This window comes from Mesocricetus auratus, unplaced genomic scaffold (assembly GCF_017639785.1).
Source record: "Mesocricetus auratus isolate SY011 unplaced genomic scaffold, BCM_Maur_2.0 Super-Scaffold_100007, whole genome shotgun sequence".
NCBI lineage: Eukaryota > Metazoa > Chordata > Mammalia > Rodentia > Cricetidae > Mesocricetus > Mesocricetus auratus.
This window is the reverse complement of record NW_024429191.1, coordinates 97,418,191-97,433,773: the sequence shown is the minus strand read 5'-3', so window position 1 is coordinate 97,433,773 and position 15,583 is coordinate 97,418,191. Positions and strand designations below refer to the sequence as shown.

The 15,583-nt window shown below is 51.9% G+C and overlaps 3 protein-coding genes across 5 annotated transcripts; 1 reads left to right on the top strand and 2 right to left on the bottom strand.

Moving 5' to 3' along the window:
* Positions 1-522: 522 nt before the first annotated feature.
* On the bottom strand, positions 523-908 carry Npb (neuropeptide B). Its single transcript, XM_013113195.3, is given in 2 exon segments — positions 523-776; positions 779-908. Coding segments are annotated over 2 exon segments (384 nt in total).
* A 3,275-nt stretch (positions 909-4,183) lies between these two features.
* On the bottom strand, positions 4,184-9,797 carry Anapc11 (anaphase promoting complex subunit 11). 3 transcript variants are annotated; one of them, XM_040750185.1, is made up of 3 exons: positions 9,660-9,797; positions 8,730-8,856; positions 4,184-4,585 (listed from the first exon to the last, which is right to left on the bottom strand). In XM_040750185.1, exons 2-3 carry the CDS (start codon positions 8,836-8,838, stop codon positions 4,440-4,442), a joined length of 255 nt encoding a protein of 84 aa, XP_040606119.1. In that variant the 5' UTR covers positions 8,839-8,856; positions 9,660-9,797; the 3' UTR covers positions 4,184-4,439. The 3 variants fall into 3 exon arrangements, with proteins under 3 accessions (XP_040606119.1, XP_040606120.1, XP_040606118.1); XM_040750186.1 differs by lacking the exon at positions 9,660-9,797 and adding an exon at positions 9,538-9,641; XM_040750184.1 differs by lacking the exon at positions 9,660-9,797 and adding an exon at positions 9,348-9,498.
* A 106-nt stretch (positions 9,798-9,903) lies between these two features.
* On the top strand, positions 9,904-13,578 carry Alyref (Aly/REF export factor). Its single transcript, XM_040750183.1, has 6 exons — positions 9,904-10,164; positions 10,595-10,726; positions 12,085-12,232; positions 12,829-12,892; positions 12,984-13,158; positions 13,262-13,578. Exons 1-6 carry the CDS (start codon positions 9,931-9,933, stop codon positions 13,274-13,276), a joined length of 768 nt encoding a protein of 255 aa, XP_040606117.1. The 5' UTR covers positions 9,904-9,930; the 3' UTR covers positions 13,277-13,578.
* Positions 13,579-15,583: the final 2,005 nt, after the last annotated feature.

Sequence of the window (15,583 nt, the reverse complement as noted above, 5' to 3'; positions counted from 1 at the left end):
GTGGAAGACAAGCAAGGTTAGGGTTGGGGACAGTAGGACCCCAGAAGCAGGAGTCAGCTGGGATGAGGCAGGACACAGCAGGGCTCGCTAAAAGAATCTATGAACTTGATGGGTGGACTGAAAGACTCGAGAGACAGGATGGAAGGGTCTGGGGGGCCTCTGGGGGTCTTAGATGGCCTGCTGGGAACTATCTAAGCCATGCCTGCTGCTTAAGTAGGGGTCACCTGTGCAGAGTCTGTGAGTTGGGGCTGGGGGCAGACTCTACCTGTTCTGACTTTGGGCAGGAGGGAAAGACCCTGCCTGGCCAGAGAAGGCGATGCTGTTGGGGAACCAAGCAGTGGCCAGGGCCTGTTGGTGGGCGGTTACCCTCACAGGCGCACTTGTCAGAGTCTGCTTTACAAACTCCTGCAGCCACCCTCAGCAGCGACGGGTTTGCTTCTTTGTTCATTTAGCTATTTGCTGTGGGGCATGGAAGGGTTAGGGGAAACAAGCACTAATTCACGTGACAGGGCCTGCACAGCTTCAAGCAAGATTGGGCGGGGGGGGGCGGCTCAGGCCTCCAGCATTCCGCCTCCCGGGCTGTTGAATTGCCGCTGGCAGCTCTGCAGGTTCGGGGTCTTTGACACACAGGGCCTGGGTGGGTGGTGGAGGCTGAGGTCCTGCTGCTATCCCACCAGCTCCCTCCACCCTCGGCCTGCTTGCACTCACAAGGCTCCTTAGGCTGGAGCACATCTCCAAGCGTAGGGGTCCTGTTCTGACTGGGAGTGCTGGGGACTGGACAGTAGCCCCGAGGCGCGGCCCACCGAGTAGTGGTGGGGTCCCACCGCAGGCTTGTACCATGCAAGGGCTGGCGGCAGGAGCAGCAAGGTCAGCGCCAGGGCAGCCAATACCAGGGTCCTACGGGCCATGGAGCTGTGCAACAGGAGCAGGGGGAATAGCTGAAGTGTGTGAACCAGGCTGGGCTTTTTATCTGCAATGGTCGCGGGGGCGGGGACAGAGTGGGGGGAGCAACAGGGAGGAGCGGCAGTGGGGTGCAGGAGGTGAGTGGATGACCAGTGGGACCTCCTACACCTTGGGACCAATCCCTCCCTCCCTGACATTGACTGCCCTCTTTTTTTAGATCCAAGTCTTATTGGCCAGAGGTATCAGTCCAAGGGTGGGATGTGGGACTGTTTTAGGATTACTAATGCTGTAATGAAACATAACCAAAAGCAACTTCAGGAGGAAAAGGTTTCGTTTGGTTTACATATCCGGAATCAAGTCTACTGTGAAAACTCAAGGCAGGAACTCAAACAGGGGGCCTGGAATCAGAAGCTGATGCAGAGGCCATGGAGGATGCTGCTTACTGGCTTGTTCCTCATGGCTTCCTCAGCCTGCTGTCTTATATAACCCAGGACCACCCACAATGGGCTGGGCACTCCCTGATCAATCACTAAGAAAATTTCCATTGGGTGCCGTGGCGGACACCTTTAATCCCAGCACTCAGGAGGCAGAGGCAGGTGTATCTCTGAGTTCGAGACCAGCCTGGTCTACAAAGTAAGTTCCAGGACAGCTAGGGTTGTTAAACAAGAAACCTGTAAGGGGGAGGGGGGTTGTTCCAGGCTAGAGATGGCTTGTTGCTTAAAGTGCACTGTCTGCTCTTCCAGAGGACCCAAGTACAATTCCCAGCAACCACATGGCAGCTCACAACTTTCTATAACTCTGTCTCTGCAGGCACTGGGGGAATGCATATGGTGCAGACATGCTTGCAGGTGAAATATTCACACACATAAAATAGAGATTATATATAATAAAAACAAAAAAAGATGCCCCTTTCGCTGCGGCCGGTTATGCGTGATGTCCTTCCTGTGTGGTCCCCGCGGGGGTGAGGGCTAGCACGCGGGCCAAGGCCTTGGGAAGCCGGGCTCGTTAGGCGGCGCCACGCCGGGGAACGCTTTCCTGCACAGTAACCAGGATTCATTGCTGTTCCCTAATGGAAGACGTGTTAAGGTAATTAAAGAAAAGTAATAGTGGCTGAGATCTTGTGGGCATCTTACAGGGGATCTTCACAGGAGTTGAGTGTCGTGGATTTTAATGCAGCACTGACCTTTATTTCTTAGTTCTTTCATGAGTTAAATAAAGTTTGGTTGGTGAGTAAAAAAAGAAAGAAAGAAAGATGGCCTACAGCCTAATCTTATGGAGGCATTTTCTCAGTTGAGGCTCCCTCCTCCCAGATGACCTTAGCTTATGTCAAGTTACCACAAAACTAGCCGGCCCAGAGACCACCTTGCTGCTGCTGCTTCTGGTCGTGTGCCAGTATCAACAATAGGGTCTCACTCTGTGGGCCTTGGACTTGGGAAAATAACTTTTGGGGGGGGGTTTACGAGACAGGGTTTCTCTGTATTGTTTTGGAGGCTGTCGGTCCGGCCCGGCCTCGAACTCACAGAGGTCTGCCTGCCTCTGCCTCCCGAGTGCTGGAATTAAAGGCATGCGCCGCCGCCGCCCGGCTGGGAAAATAACTCTTCCGCCATCTTCACAAATGCCTGGTTGGGCTATTTTGTTTCATGCTTACAGTGGAAGGCTCTGCTACAGGACTTGTCCTTTATGAGAAGCATCAAAATGTTCCAACGTTCAGAAAAACCTGAGCAGACAAACCCAGACCCCAAGTCTTGTCTGCCTGCTCTGCCCCAGGGTGTTGTAGCCCCAGGCCCCGCCCTGTCCACTTAGCACCTCTGTAGTTAGCTAGCAGTGGTCCAAACGCTAGACACAGGACAGTGCTGTGTGTGGGTCAGAACATGAATAGGACACAGTCCCTGACCAGGCAGGGCAGGCACAGGTGCAGCAAAGAAGGCACAGAGAAAGCCTACCTAGGTCAACAGCATAAGCTTCCTGCGTACGGGACCTTATGTTTCAGCCTGGGTAAGCGGTTCAGGGAGAGCACAAGCTGTAGTGATGGGACTCTATCAGGTGTCCTGATCTTTTTGGAAGAAACAGGCAGAGGAATAATGGAGAAGAAGAAAACTGGAGAAACCAGGGACCCCATATGCAGGGAGGGTATATGCCTAGGGTTAGTTACAGTTTTCTGGTCTCTAGAGAAACTGCGGAAGTGAGTTGGTTGGAGTCGACCCTGAGGACAGGACCAACTAAACCCCTGGGACGACAGATCACAAAGACCTCAGAGCTAAGGAATACAGTAAATCTGTGTAGCCATGGAGGACACTGAGGTGAGCCTGGGGAGATAAAGACCTCCGCTTCGGAGAGACTGACCCAGAGTGGTGAGTTCCCCACAGAAGGTTCCCAGCTAAAGCATGGACGGCACTCCAAGAGGACGAGCAGGCTGGGGATAGAAAAAACTAGCTACGGTGTACCAGACCTGTCATCCCAAGTTGCTCCAAAACCCACAAATCCTGGCCCCTCTCTGCAGCTCTTGGGTATCCGTAGGCTGAGCTACACCCCATCTCTGCTCCTGATAACTGATGCCAGTTCCTGGATAGCCAAGTGGTCAGGTAGGAGCGTCTCCCGGGCACCATACAGAGTGGTCAGGTAGGAGCGTCTCCCGGGCACCATACAGAGTGGACAGCAAACCTCATAGCCAGCACACGTGGAGCCCTGCCCGTTGGTCTACTCTCCAAGCTGTACGGCACATGTGTCTTGCAAACACGTTCACACTGGCAGCAGTAACTGAGTCTCAGATACTAGCCTAAACTGGTTTCCAACTAGGAGCTTCCAGACACCCTAGGGCTGGGGCTGTTGTTCCCCTAACGGCTGATAATCCATCCCTAAGACACCAGAGGACCCACATCCTCCTACACTAGGTCTGGCCTTCAGTCTGAGAAAGAGGTAAGGGACTCTGAGCTCTTGCTGCAGTCAGTAGTCTCCAAAGATCATCTGGACATCATCAGGGCCTGCCTCACTGTCTCTCCCTCCTCAAGGGTGGTTGCCGGCTTTGCTCAGCTAGGCATGGGGTCCCACCAGGTTAGGGCACCTGATGGGCACAAACCTACCCTAAGGTCTTTGCCCAGCTCCCCCAACCCCATCCCCACCCCCGCCTTAGTCACTTGTACTTTTCGTTTCTGAGTTGTGACTCAGGTTATCCTGAAGGCCTTGGCAGTAATTTCATCAAGATGTTTATTCATAAGTGTTTTTCACACCAAAACATGCTGCTGCCTTATCAATATGTCAAGAAAACAGGCAACCAGAGGCCTCCAACAAGGCTCAGAACTTTAATGAGTTTTACTTATTGAATAAAAGTGAAACGATGCGATGGAAGAAACAAAACAAAGCAAAACAAAAACCAAGTGAACCTTGCTTCAGCCCAAAGGAAAGCATCCTCTCCCCAGTATAGAACGAGGTCCCTGGGTGCCGCTGCTGTGAGGAGGGGTCTCAGGACGCCTGGCAAAGGGGCGGGGCGGGCAGTGCTGGCATGGCGGCGGCGGGGCTGGGCTGCGGTGGCGCGGGCCTCACTCTTTGAACTTCCACTCTTGGCGGCACATGGGGCAGTGCTGCTGCACTTGCTGCGCGTTCAGCCACTTGAGGATGCAGTGCATGTGGAAGCAGTGGGAGCACTGTCCCCACACCAGGGGGCAGTCGTCACCAGGCACCTTACCTGCGGAGGGGCCAGCGGGGAGGCGTGAGGAAGGGGAGCCAGGCAGGACAGGCTGAGCCTGGCTGGCATGCCTCCCACATCAGAGGAGACAAAAGGCAGGAGTGTGACCCAAATCGTCCCCAGGAATGGCCCGCTGCATAGAAGAGCTACAGTTACCCCCCCATCACCAAGTGCAGCGTTCTCAGAGAGGGGGAGGTCTGGCCTGGTCCTCTCGTTTCCAGGTTTCCAGCGCCTCCCTCACACCCTTCTGTGGAAAACTGACCTGTGATACCCAGAAGGCAGCAGTAAAATGGTCAAGGTGCCAAAGATTCACAACCTGAGCTGGGAACTCTGTGTCCCCATCAGAGGTGTCCTGGAGCCTGGAAAGCTCTCTCCCCTGGGCACCAGAGATCTACTGTGCTACAAGGGCCTGGGGGACACTGGTGTCCACAGGATACCTACTGATGGGACTTTATTATCAGCATGTGTTATTCTCTCTCTCTCTCTCTCTCTCTCCCTCCCTCCCTCCCTCCCTCCCTCTCTCTCTCTCTCTCTCTCTCTCGCCTGATTCCTCGACTCTCCTACCTCCATCCAGATCCAGGAGCACAGGCCGCGGACACCCACTCTACAAGCCTGGGAATGCTTCCTCCATGGAGAAAGCCCAACCAGAGGTGGACAACGTCCATCCGTATCAACATCAACACTAATCAGGGGCTACGAGGATGGCCCAGCAGTTAGAGCACTTGGTGACCCTGCCCCAAGCTCAGTTCCCGACTTCCACACAGACAGCTCACAGCCCTCTGTAACTCCAGTTTTGCATAACTGGGATATCCCAGCACATGTGAGACAGGATCAGGAGTATCAGGAAAGAATTCAAGGCAGTACTCAGGTAAAGGATTTTGAAGCCAACCTTGGATACAGGAGACATGAGACTGTTCAAAAACAAGGAAACAAACAAGTATCCCTGACTTCCTCAGCCTGGAAAACATCTACTTGAGAAGGGAGAGCACAGGGACACCTTTAGGTCCTACCCCACATCAGTATCAGCCTGATCCCAAGAAGCTGCACCCAATCCATCCTGGGTACCAGCCCGGTATCTGCCCTACTGAGCTGCCCTTCTTCCTTAGTCTTTTTTTTTTGCCTCTTTGTTTTGTTGATCAGCACAGGGTTTCTCTGTGTAGCCCCTCCTCTGCCTCTGCCTCCAGAGTGCTGGGATTAAAGGCCTTTGCACCACTGCTGGCTCCTAGCTTCAGCAGAACTCTGTTTGAAATATCACCCTTTTCCTATTAGACTTGGACCCAAGCTGCTCACCAACAAGGATGACTGAGCTGGCTCATCTGTGGGTAGTCAAGCAGAGGGAGAAAGGTGCTGTCTTGTTCTCAAGATGTCCCTCCAGGCAGCAAGCCTGAGTACCTGATGAGTTTGCTAGTGCACAGAGAATGATTCATCCAAGGGTTTGTTAGTGATGAAATTATTTTTTTTAATTAAAACACCTCTTGACGAGACTGCTTTACCTTAACGCCCCTTTGGGACCTGAAACAGATCTATTACAGGCCTTGCTTAACTTAATTTTCACAGGAGTTTAATCTGTGAGAAATGTGGTGCTTACAGAATCTATCAAGAAAACACACTGGACCTATCACACACTCAGCACATTAAAGTCAACTCCCTCTCATTTGAATGATCTATGAGCTGGACTAAGTCTCCCACTCTGTACAACCAACAGGCCCTGTTTTGAGAAAACCTGAGTCTTACCCCCAAAACACACACACACACACACACACACACACACACACACACACACACACACACACACACACACACACACACGACACTAAGTGCCTAGTCATGCTTTCTGGTCATCCTTTTTATCACAGACCTAGCTGGGGTAATCCAGACTGTGTTCTGTAGCCCTATGTAAGGGTCATTTATGCCCAGGTAAGAATGGGTAGCTCTGGGGACACTGGAGCCACCTTCAATATACAGATTCAACGTCCACCCTTTGCCTGAAGGTGGGAGTTGCTGTAAAACTTTCTGAAAGTTTTTACAAGTTAACAGTCAATGTTACAGAAGCTACAAACAAGTCCTTGTCCTCTGACTCCTATACTCTTTGTGGCTCTGTTAAATAAAGAGTTCTTCCAGGAGTGGTAAAAACACACCAAACTTGAGGTAATCTGGGTCCATTTAATAACAACAGACACCTGCAGCCCAGAAATGTGGGATAGAAAACCCAACAGCAGTCAGCAAAACAAAGGCAGAGGCAGGCGGATCTCTGTGAGTTCGAGGCCAGCATGGTCTACAGAGTGAGTTCCAGGACAGCTTCCAAAACAATACAGACAAACCCTGTCCTGTCTCAGAACCCCTCCCCCAAATATACACATGTTCTGTTCAAAATAAGTAAAAACCAGAACTGTGTGCTTAATTACTAATCACAAATGCTATAGATGAAAACTTAAACCAGAAAAATCAATGACTCTAAGAAACTCACATTCAATGGGCAGTAGTGGCACAGAACTTTAATCCTAACACTCAGGAGGAAGAGGCAGAAGGATCTCTTTGAGTTCCAGGCCAGCCTGGTCTACAGAGTTCCAGGACATGATCCAAAACTACACAGAGAAACACTGTCTTTAAAAAAAAAAAAAAAGAGACAACTCTCTGATTACATCAAGATAATTAACTCCTGGCTGATAACACCAGGTTAGGTGGGCCGGGCATTGGTGGCACACGTCTTTAATCCCAGCACTCGGGAGGCAGAGGCAGGCGGATCTCTGTGAGTTCGAGGCCAGCCTGGTCTACAAGATCGAGTTCCAGGACAGTCTCCAAAACAATACAGAGAAACCCTGTCTCGAAAAAATCAAAAAAACAAACAAACAAACAAAAGAAACCCCACCAGGTTAGGTGATCACAGTGTTGCTCGACTTTAATCCCAGCACTCTGGAGGCAGAGGCAGGCAGATCTCTTTGACCTTGAGACCAGACTGATTTATACATAGTGAGTTTCAACCTAGCCACGGTTACACACTGAGATCCTGTCTCAAAAAAAAGACAAGCATGTGGCCACTGGCAGTGTCCAAGATCTAACTCTAATGCACAAACTGACTTAGTGGAGCCCGTTCTATATGGAGAGACACCTTGACCAGCCTAGACACAGGGGTGTGGGGGTACAGAGGTGCCTTGGTCCTGCCTTACGGAGATGATAGGAGAGAATTAGTAGACTTCCTAAGGGAGGACTTACCCTCTCCATGGAGCACATTTGGGGGGGGGAGTGGGAGGAGCAGGAGAGAGGGGGAACTAGGATTGGAATGTAAAAAATAAATTAATAATTAAAAAAAAGACAAACCACAACTCTTTGATTACATTAAGATGATTAACTCTTGACTGGCAAACCAGGCTGGGAGATCACGTTAGCGCACACCTTTAATCCCAGCACTCTGCAGGCAGAGGCAGGCAGATCTGTTTGACCTTAACACCAAACTGATCTACATAGTGAGTTTCAAGCTAGCCAGGGTTACACACACTGAGATCCTTTCTCTAAATAAATAAACAAACAAACAAACAGATAGAATTGACTTTCATCTTAGTGTAATCACACATTTCTACTTCATATAAGATACCGGGGACACAGAAAAACACAAAGAAAGTGTAAGACCTTTTGCATTCTGCAAAACATTAAAATCATAAAGCTCAAATGCCTTGAAAACAGGAGTAAGGAAAAGCATTTTATCAAAGAGCTGAGGGTACCGAGATGTTGAGAATGGCTCAAGCCCAGTAACAAGACATTTGGGGAAAGATGCTGAACAAGGATGCCAGAACAGCTTGTGAGACACAGGCATCAATTTAAAGTTCACAACACCCAAGCACAAACGCCCAGCAAATATGACAATACGGGAACCGTTGTCTGAACTTCAATGTGCTGGGCAGGGGTATCCTAATTTGTTCTGCTTTGCCTGGAGAAAAATTCAAACTGGAAGCAGGATTTTTGAGAAGTTAAGAGAATGATAAATCATCACTATGTAGCCCAGGCAGGGTTCAAACTGAAGCTCCTTTCGCCTCTGTCTCCCAAGTGCTGGGAAACCCAAGGTTTTCAAAGCTGGTGGAGCAGGCCGAAGTTCTGAGGCGGGGGGGGGGGGACGGGGGGGGACGGGGGGGGACGGGGGGGGACTTACAGTCTGGACAGCAACCATTAAACGCCATCCTGCAGATGCCGCAGTTCTCATCGTTGGCTACCCAGAGCCAAGTGGCCACACCATTCCAGCATTTAATTTTCACCTTCATGGCAGCGAAGTCTGTGACCTGAGAGAAGAGGATTGCCCGGGTAAAGTTGGCCTGTAGTACTACCACAGACACTTGAGCACGGAAGTCCGGGAGCTGCGTGCTAGGCGCTTCAAGGGAGCCACGCCTCCAAGTTTGTTTTGCCTTGTTTAAGGATGTCTTTGGAGCCTGGCGTTGGTGGCGCATGGCAGAGGCAGGCGGATCTCTGTGAGTTCCAGGCCAGCCTGGTCTACAAGAGCGAGTTGTTCACCAGAACAACTTCCAAACCCACAAAGAAACCCTGTCTCGGAAAAAAAAAAAAAAAAAAGGATGTCTTCAGAGATCTGCACCCAGGTCCACACGCCTTTAATCCTCCCCCCTCACAAAAGGATGTAGAGATCCGCAGCCAGGTAGTGGCCACAAGCCTTAAATCCCAACACACGGGAGGCAGAGCCAGAAGTATCTAATTGAGTTGGAGGTCAGCCCAAAAAACAAAGCAACACAAAAAACACCTCTGCATCCATGAAACACACCTTGGTTTTCATTGATAACCAGCGCTTTGCTTTTAAATCTGAGAGGGAAAGCGCGACAAGCCATTGACGCGTCAAATCAACAGCTCGTTAAAAAGAAAAGAAAAAGAAAAAACAAAAAAAAACCAAAAAACTACGCCTTGGAGCAAACAAACCCCAAATCGGACCCAGAGATCAGCCCCCACCCTCGCACCTCAGGGACTCGGCCCGCGGACGGACCCGAACGCGACCTTGAGTCTTCCGGCCTCCGCGGGGGGAAGGGGGAAGGAGGAGGGAGAGGGAATCCCAGGCCCCGCCCACCCGTGGCCCTCGCACCTTCTCCACCTAATCACGAGGCGCCCCGCCCTTCCGTTGATGCCGCGCGGGAAGGTATAAAAACGACCGCGCCGCGTCGGGCGCCTCACAGACAGCGCCCGCGGTCCCCGAGAGCAGTACGCAGGCGCCCGCCCGCTCCCCGCGCGCACCGAGACCAATCAGGGGCGGCTTCGGGGGGGCCGCGGCACCGGAAGGCGAGGGGCAGCGCCGGAAGTGACCTAGCGACGTGCTGACGCGCGGGCTCGCTCTGAGGCCCGATTCCGCGCCCGCCATGGCCGACAAAATGGATATGTCTTTGGACGACATCATTAAGCTGAACCGGAGCCAGCGAGGCGGTCGCGGCGGAGGCCGGGGCCGCGGCAGGGCCGGCTCCCAGGGCGGCCGCGGCGGGGCCGTGCAGGCCGCCGCGCGGGTGAACCGAGGCGGCGGGCCTCTGAGGAACCGGCCCGCCATCTCTCGCGGCGCTGCAGGCGGCGGCAGGAACCGGCCGGCCCCCTACAGCAGGGTGAGTGCGGGGACGCGCGACGCCGGCGGGGGGCGAGGGGGAGGCCGGGCTCCCGGCAGTGCGGGGCGGGCGGGCGGGTGGGCGTCCTGCGACGCTCGCGGGAACCGGGGCGGAGGGGTGGGCGGGGGCGAGGCCGCGCGCCGTGAGGCCCGGCCCGGAGGCCGGGATCTTCCGGGACGGACGCTTTGTCCGGGTCGTGGTCCGGCCTCATGGCGGCGGCGGCCGAGGGTGTGCGGGGGAGTTGTGGCGGCGGCAGAGCCGCGGGCTTGGGGGTCGTGTCCCCGGCTCTTTTTTTTTTTTTCCGTCCGTGGCTGCGGGCCGACGTGAGAGAGGAGAGAGTAATCCGGTGAGGTTATCGAAGTGGGGGGGCGCCCGCCCGAGGCGAGGCTCGCTCACCGGTCTCTTCTTGTCCTTACGCTTTCTCCTTCAGCCGAAACAACTTCCCGACAAGTGGCAGCACGACCTCTTCGACAGCGGCTTCGGGGGTGGAGCCGGCGTGGAGACGGGTGGAAAGCTGTTGGTGTCAAACCTTGACTTCGGAGTGTCAGACGCGGATATTCAGGTAGGAGGCTGGAGCCGTCCGCATTACTTAAACCCCCCACGCAGAGGTGTGCTGCAAGAACCCCTTGCTGATCCGGGAGCCTGTGCTCTTCCCCTCGCTCCCAGGCTGCCCCAGGGCCAGAAAACAAGTAATATTATCTCCTGGGTTTGAATGGGGCTAGTAAGTCAGGCTGCTGCTGGGAAGGTAGCCTGGGGTGCCCCCAGAGGTGACTCTTGTCTGCTAACCATCTTGAGCACCTGCTGCCTTGCCAGGACTTGCAGTTTCTAACGGGCACGGGCTGGCCACAAAACGGGTCCCTGTGTGACCCAGGGTGCGTGCCCCTCAGGTCTTGTGCCTGTAGTAGTGAGTCTGTGAGAAGGAGAGTCTTTCCCCGGATGCCTGAAGGCACGGGATGAATGGTGGCTGTATGTCTTCCAGACTGACCTTTCCTGGGTCTTTATCAGGGGTTTTAAGTTCTCATACCTTTGGTTGAAGTCTGTCTCTCTCTCTCTCTCTCTCTCTCTCTCTCTCTCTCTCTCTGTCTCTCTCTCTCTCTCTCTTTCTCTCTCTCTCTCTCTCTCTCCTCCCCTTCTCTCTCCCACTCTCCTCCTCTCCCTCTCTCTTTTCTAGACCTCAAAGGCATTTAGAGTTAAGAAGCAGCTTTTTAGGAATTAGTTTTGGGTCGTGGGTGCTGGGCCTTTCTGGGTTCCCTCTCTCAGAGCCCAGCCATTTGGCCTTGCCACGGGAGGATAGAGCAAGGCCAGTGAGCACTCACAGTGTCTCAACACTTTTTTTAAGGTGGTTTCTGGCATCCACTGGAAACCGCTTTTGGTGAACTTCACTTCCCGCTGTGTGCCTGCAGCCGAAGTAGCCCCACACTCTGGGTTCCCTCTCCAACTCCCAGCCTGCCTGAGGTCAGGGCAGTCTCCATGGCGCATTTGACTTCAGACTTTGCAGCAGGCTTGAGTAGGAGGAGAGGGAAAGGTGAGCCAGAATCTGTCTTTGGGGGAGGGGCTGGGGTCACAGCTCCCCAAATCAGTGGGCCCTTTGAGCTATCTGCTCTATGAACAACTTCCCTTGTTTTTTTCGTGGCCTCTGCTATCTGACAAAGCAGCCGTTAGTCAGGTTGTAAGGCACTCCCTTGCTGAGAGAGAGCTTCTGAGTACTCTTTCACCTGCCTCATGCTACAGCCAGTGCACAAGTCCCAAAGGGATGGGAACTGGGTGCTCGTGACACCACACCCCTTCCCTCACCTCTTGATTGCCACTGCTCTGCCCCCTTCCTGGGTAGCAGTCAGTAAAGTACCTCCAAAGCTCCCACGAACCCTCGCAGCACAACTGTGACTGAGCCTGCTAACTGTTTCCCTGTCCACTCCCCAGGAGCTCTTCGCAGAGTTTGGAACATTGAAGAAAGCAGCTGTGCACTACGATCGCTCTGGACGAAGTTTAGGGACAGCAGATGTGCACTTTGAACGGAAAGCAGATGCCCTGAAGGCTATGAAACAGTACAATGGTGTCCCCTTAGATGGTGAGTATATGGGGCTGGGCCCAGGATGCCTGCGGGGCTTACGGAATTTGGGGCTGGCACCTCTCCCTGTAGGAATATGGGCTGCCCCTGTGGCTGAGGACACTTTGCATTTGCCCCTTTGTCTCTCTCTTCCATTCTGCCACCTCTCATGCTGCCCCACACATCTGGACCAACCTCTTGTGAACCCCCATCCAGCAAGCTACATCCCTCCCCTCCTTCAGCTCCTTCCGGAAGATTCACTTCTGTGAAGCCTTCTCAGAACCGCCATAGTACAACCTGAGTGCGGGGCTGTAGTCGTAAAGACAAAGGTACCTGTTCTTCTTCCGTCAGGTTACCCACACCTGTCCACCCATGAGCACCCTGGACACCTGACCAGACAGCCCTCTTAGCCTGAACTGAGAAGGAGTGAGGAGGTGTTGGTGGGGTATTATTGCCATTTTTATTTTCCCACCAGGCTCTCTAGGCCACGTACCTTGTTGGGGGCATTGGAGACACACAAAGGCCCTTTCCACAGCTTGCATGGAGACCAGGGTGTGGTGCCCTCTGGGTCAGCTTCAGAGCCTCTGGAATGAGACTCCTTGTGTTCTTTACCATAGGCCGCCCCATGAACATTCAGCTCGTCACGTCACAGATTGACACGCAAAGAAGACCTGCACAGAGGTAAGTTCTGGGGCCTGGGGGTGGGTGGGTTGTGATAATGCCACCCCAAGACCTTTGCAGATAGATCACAGCATTCTGTTTTTCTTTTTAGCATAAACAGAGGTGGCATGACAAGAAACCGTGGCTCTGGAAGTTTTGGTGGTGGTGGCACCCGGAGAGGGACCCGTGGAGGCAGCCGAGGAAGAGGTAGAGGAACCGGCAGGAACTCAAAGCAGCAGCTCTCTGCGGAGGAGTTGGATGCACAGCTGGATGCGTACAATGCACGGGTGAGTCCTCGGGCTCAGTCAGGGGGTGAGTGACAGTCGTGGTAACTCTTGGAGCCAGTAGCACAAGAGCCCTTCTTTAATTTATCTTCTCCCTCTCTTTCAGATGGACACCAGTTAAACAGCCGAGCAAATCCACAGAAGTAACAGGACCCAGAAGCCTCGTCCGTGATCCCTAGAGGGAGGGTTGGCAACTGGACTGTGCAGACAATGGTGGATTTGTTTTTTGTTTCTCTTTTTTTTTTTTTCCTGTTTTAAAATAGGATCTAAAAACTCATGTAAAGGCTTTTTTCTTTTTTTTTTTTAATTCTGAAACAGACCTGTTTTGTACCGAGTTATTTTTGGGATAAATTTTACTGGTTGCTGTTGTGGAGAAGGTGGCATTTTCACCTTTGCCATAATAAACTAGAATTGTGTGTAGAACTGGAGCTGTTAGAGTCTTTGTGTCGTAGCTGGGGACTGGCTGTGGCTAGTACCTGGTGGGGAATGGGACTCCATATGGGGCCTTCTGTCCCTTCCCTGCTATTCTAATACCTCACCCTAGCTTGATAGGTGGGAAGGTTCCAGTCAGCGTTGGCCTCCTACCTGGAGCTGCCTGTCCATTCACCTGCACCATGAGGTGATAAGGGGGTGTGGGGTAGTATGCTGCATGGTGTATAGAGATGGGACTCAAATTCTTGGGCTGCTCCTTTGCCTCATAGTGTGTCAGAAATCTGATTTTGGCTTTGAACCTCTATGTGTTTATTGTTTTTCTTTCTTGTTATATTGACAGGAAACAAAGACTAGGGTGCTTCCTTATTTGTCAGTCAATCCTTGGTATCTTTGGGTGATGCTAGTTGCAGGAACAAATCTGAGGATGCTCAAATAAGTCTCATGTAAAGTGGTATAGTGCTTGCTTAGAATCTATGCACATATCCTCGTAGGCTTTTTCAAGGCGCGTTGTGTTGTTTGGGGAGGGCAGACAAGGTTCAGATGTCTAGCACATGTGCAGTCTTGAGTTGGAATATGTTTGCTCCTGGCTGGCTCTGGAGACAGTTACCTGTGAAATAACCGATGGGAGCTGAGGCAGAAGCCAGTTTTCAAGAGGGCTGGGCTGCTTAACAGAGTTGGAAGCAGGATTTTGAATAGGGCTAAGAAATGGGAGCTCAAAACTTGTCCTTGTCTTTCTGCTGAAGACCAAGGGTAGGTGAATATGGTGGGGTAACAAGCCCCAGAAACTTTTTGAGACAGTTTCTTTGTGTAGCTCTGGATGTCCAGGAACTCACTCTGTAGACCAGGCTGTCCCGAAATCACAGAGATTGGCCTCCCTCTGCCTCTGCCTCTGCCTCCCAAACTGAAGCAATACTTTTAAGGTGCTGGAGCCTTTGCATCAGTGCTGAGACAGGACCTCTGAGAGTCATAGGATGAATTATACATCATGACTCCTAATGTATTTTGGTTTTGTCCAAATGCATGTACGCACTTACGTGAACAAGCATAGGTGTTCCTCAGGAGCTACCCACTTTGTTCTTTTGACAGCATCTCATTGGGACCTGGACTCCCAGTTAGGCTAGGTTGGCTAGCATCCTGTTTTTATCCAAAGTACTGAGGTTTGAGGTTGCAAGTTCATGCCACGACACCTTGTTTTTTAATCCTTTTCATTGTTTAGTCTGTATCTTGCAGCAGGGTCCTCGGGTAAATACTGTTTCACTCTTCCTCTTAGCAAACTAATACTTAATAGACAAAATAAAAATGAGAAATTGGAATATAGTGTAACAAATAAGAAAAGATGGAGTCGTGGAATGTTCCTGTCCCCTGCTGTGATCACAGTGTTTGTTAGGGACTTGGGCTATATGCCTTGGACTTTCTATTCATCTCCCCCTCCCCCCAGAATCTTAGAGGATATTTCTAAAAGCTATGCAATGAGCCTGGCAGTGGTGGAGCAAGGGCACAGAGGCAGGAGGATCTCTGTGACTTCAAGGCCAGCCCAGTCAGTCTACAGACCACTACACACTACACGAGAAACCTGTCTCAAAACACTCTAAAAAAAACTCAACACGTGTTTTTTTAGTGTTGTACTGTGCTTTTGATAGGTAGCCTAGGTTTTTTTCCTTTGGTTAAGACAGGGTTTCACTATTGTCATTATACTGTTCTGGAAGTTGGCCTCCTACTCCTGGGGTTGCTGGCACGTATCACCATAATCAACTTTGGAAAAACTTGTAAACTCTTACAAATAGTTGTAACATCTTAGTCTTTGGTTTCTAGAGACCAAGGCTTGCTGTGTAGCCCTGGCTGACCTGCTATGTGAGGTCTAAGCTGGCCTCTGTCTCAGTAGCTTACAGTTTTTCACTTTAGAAGTATTGAGTTGGTATTGATGTCCAGTGGAAAGAAGTTGATTTTGTTGCTGGGATCCCAGTTACTCAGGAGCCTGGTGTGGGAAGAACACTTG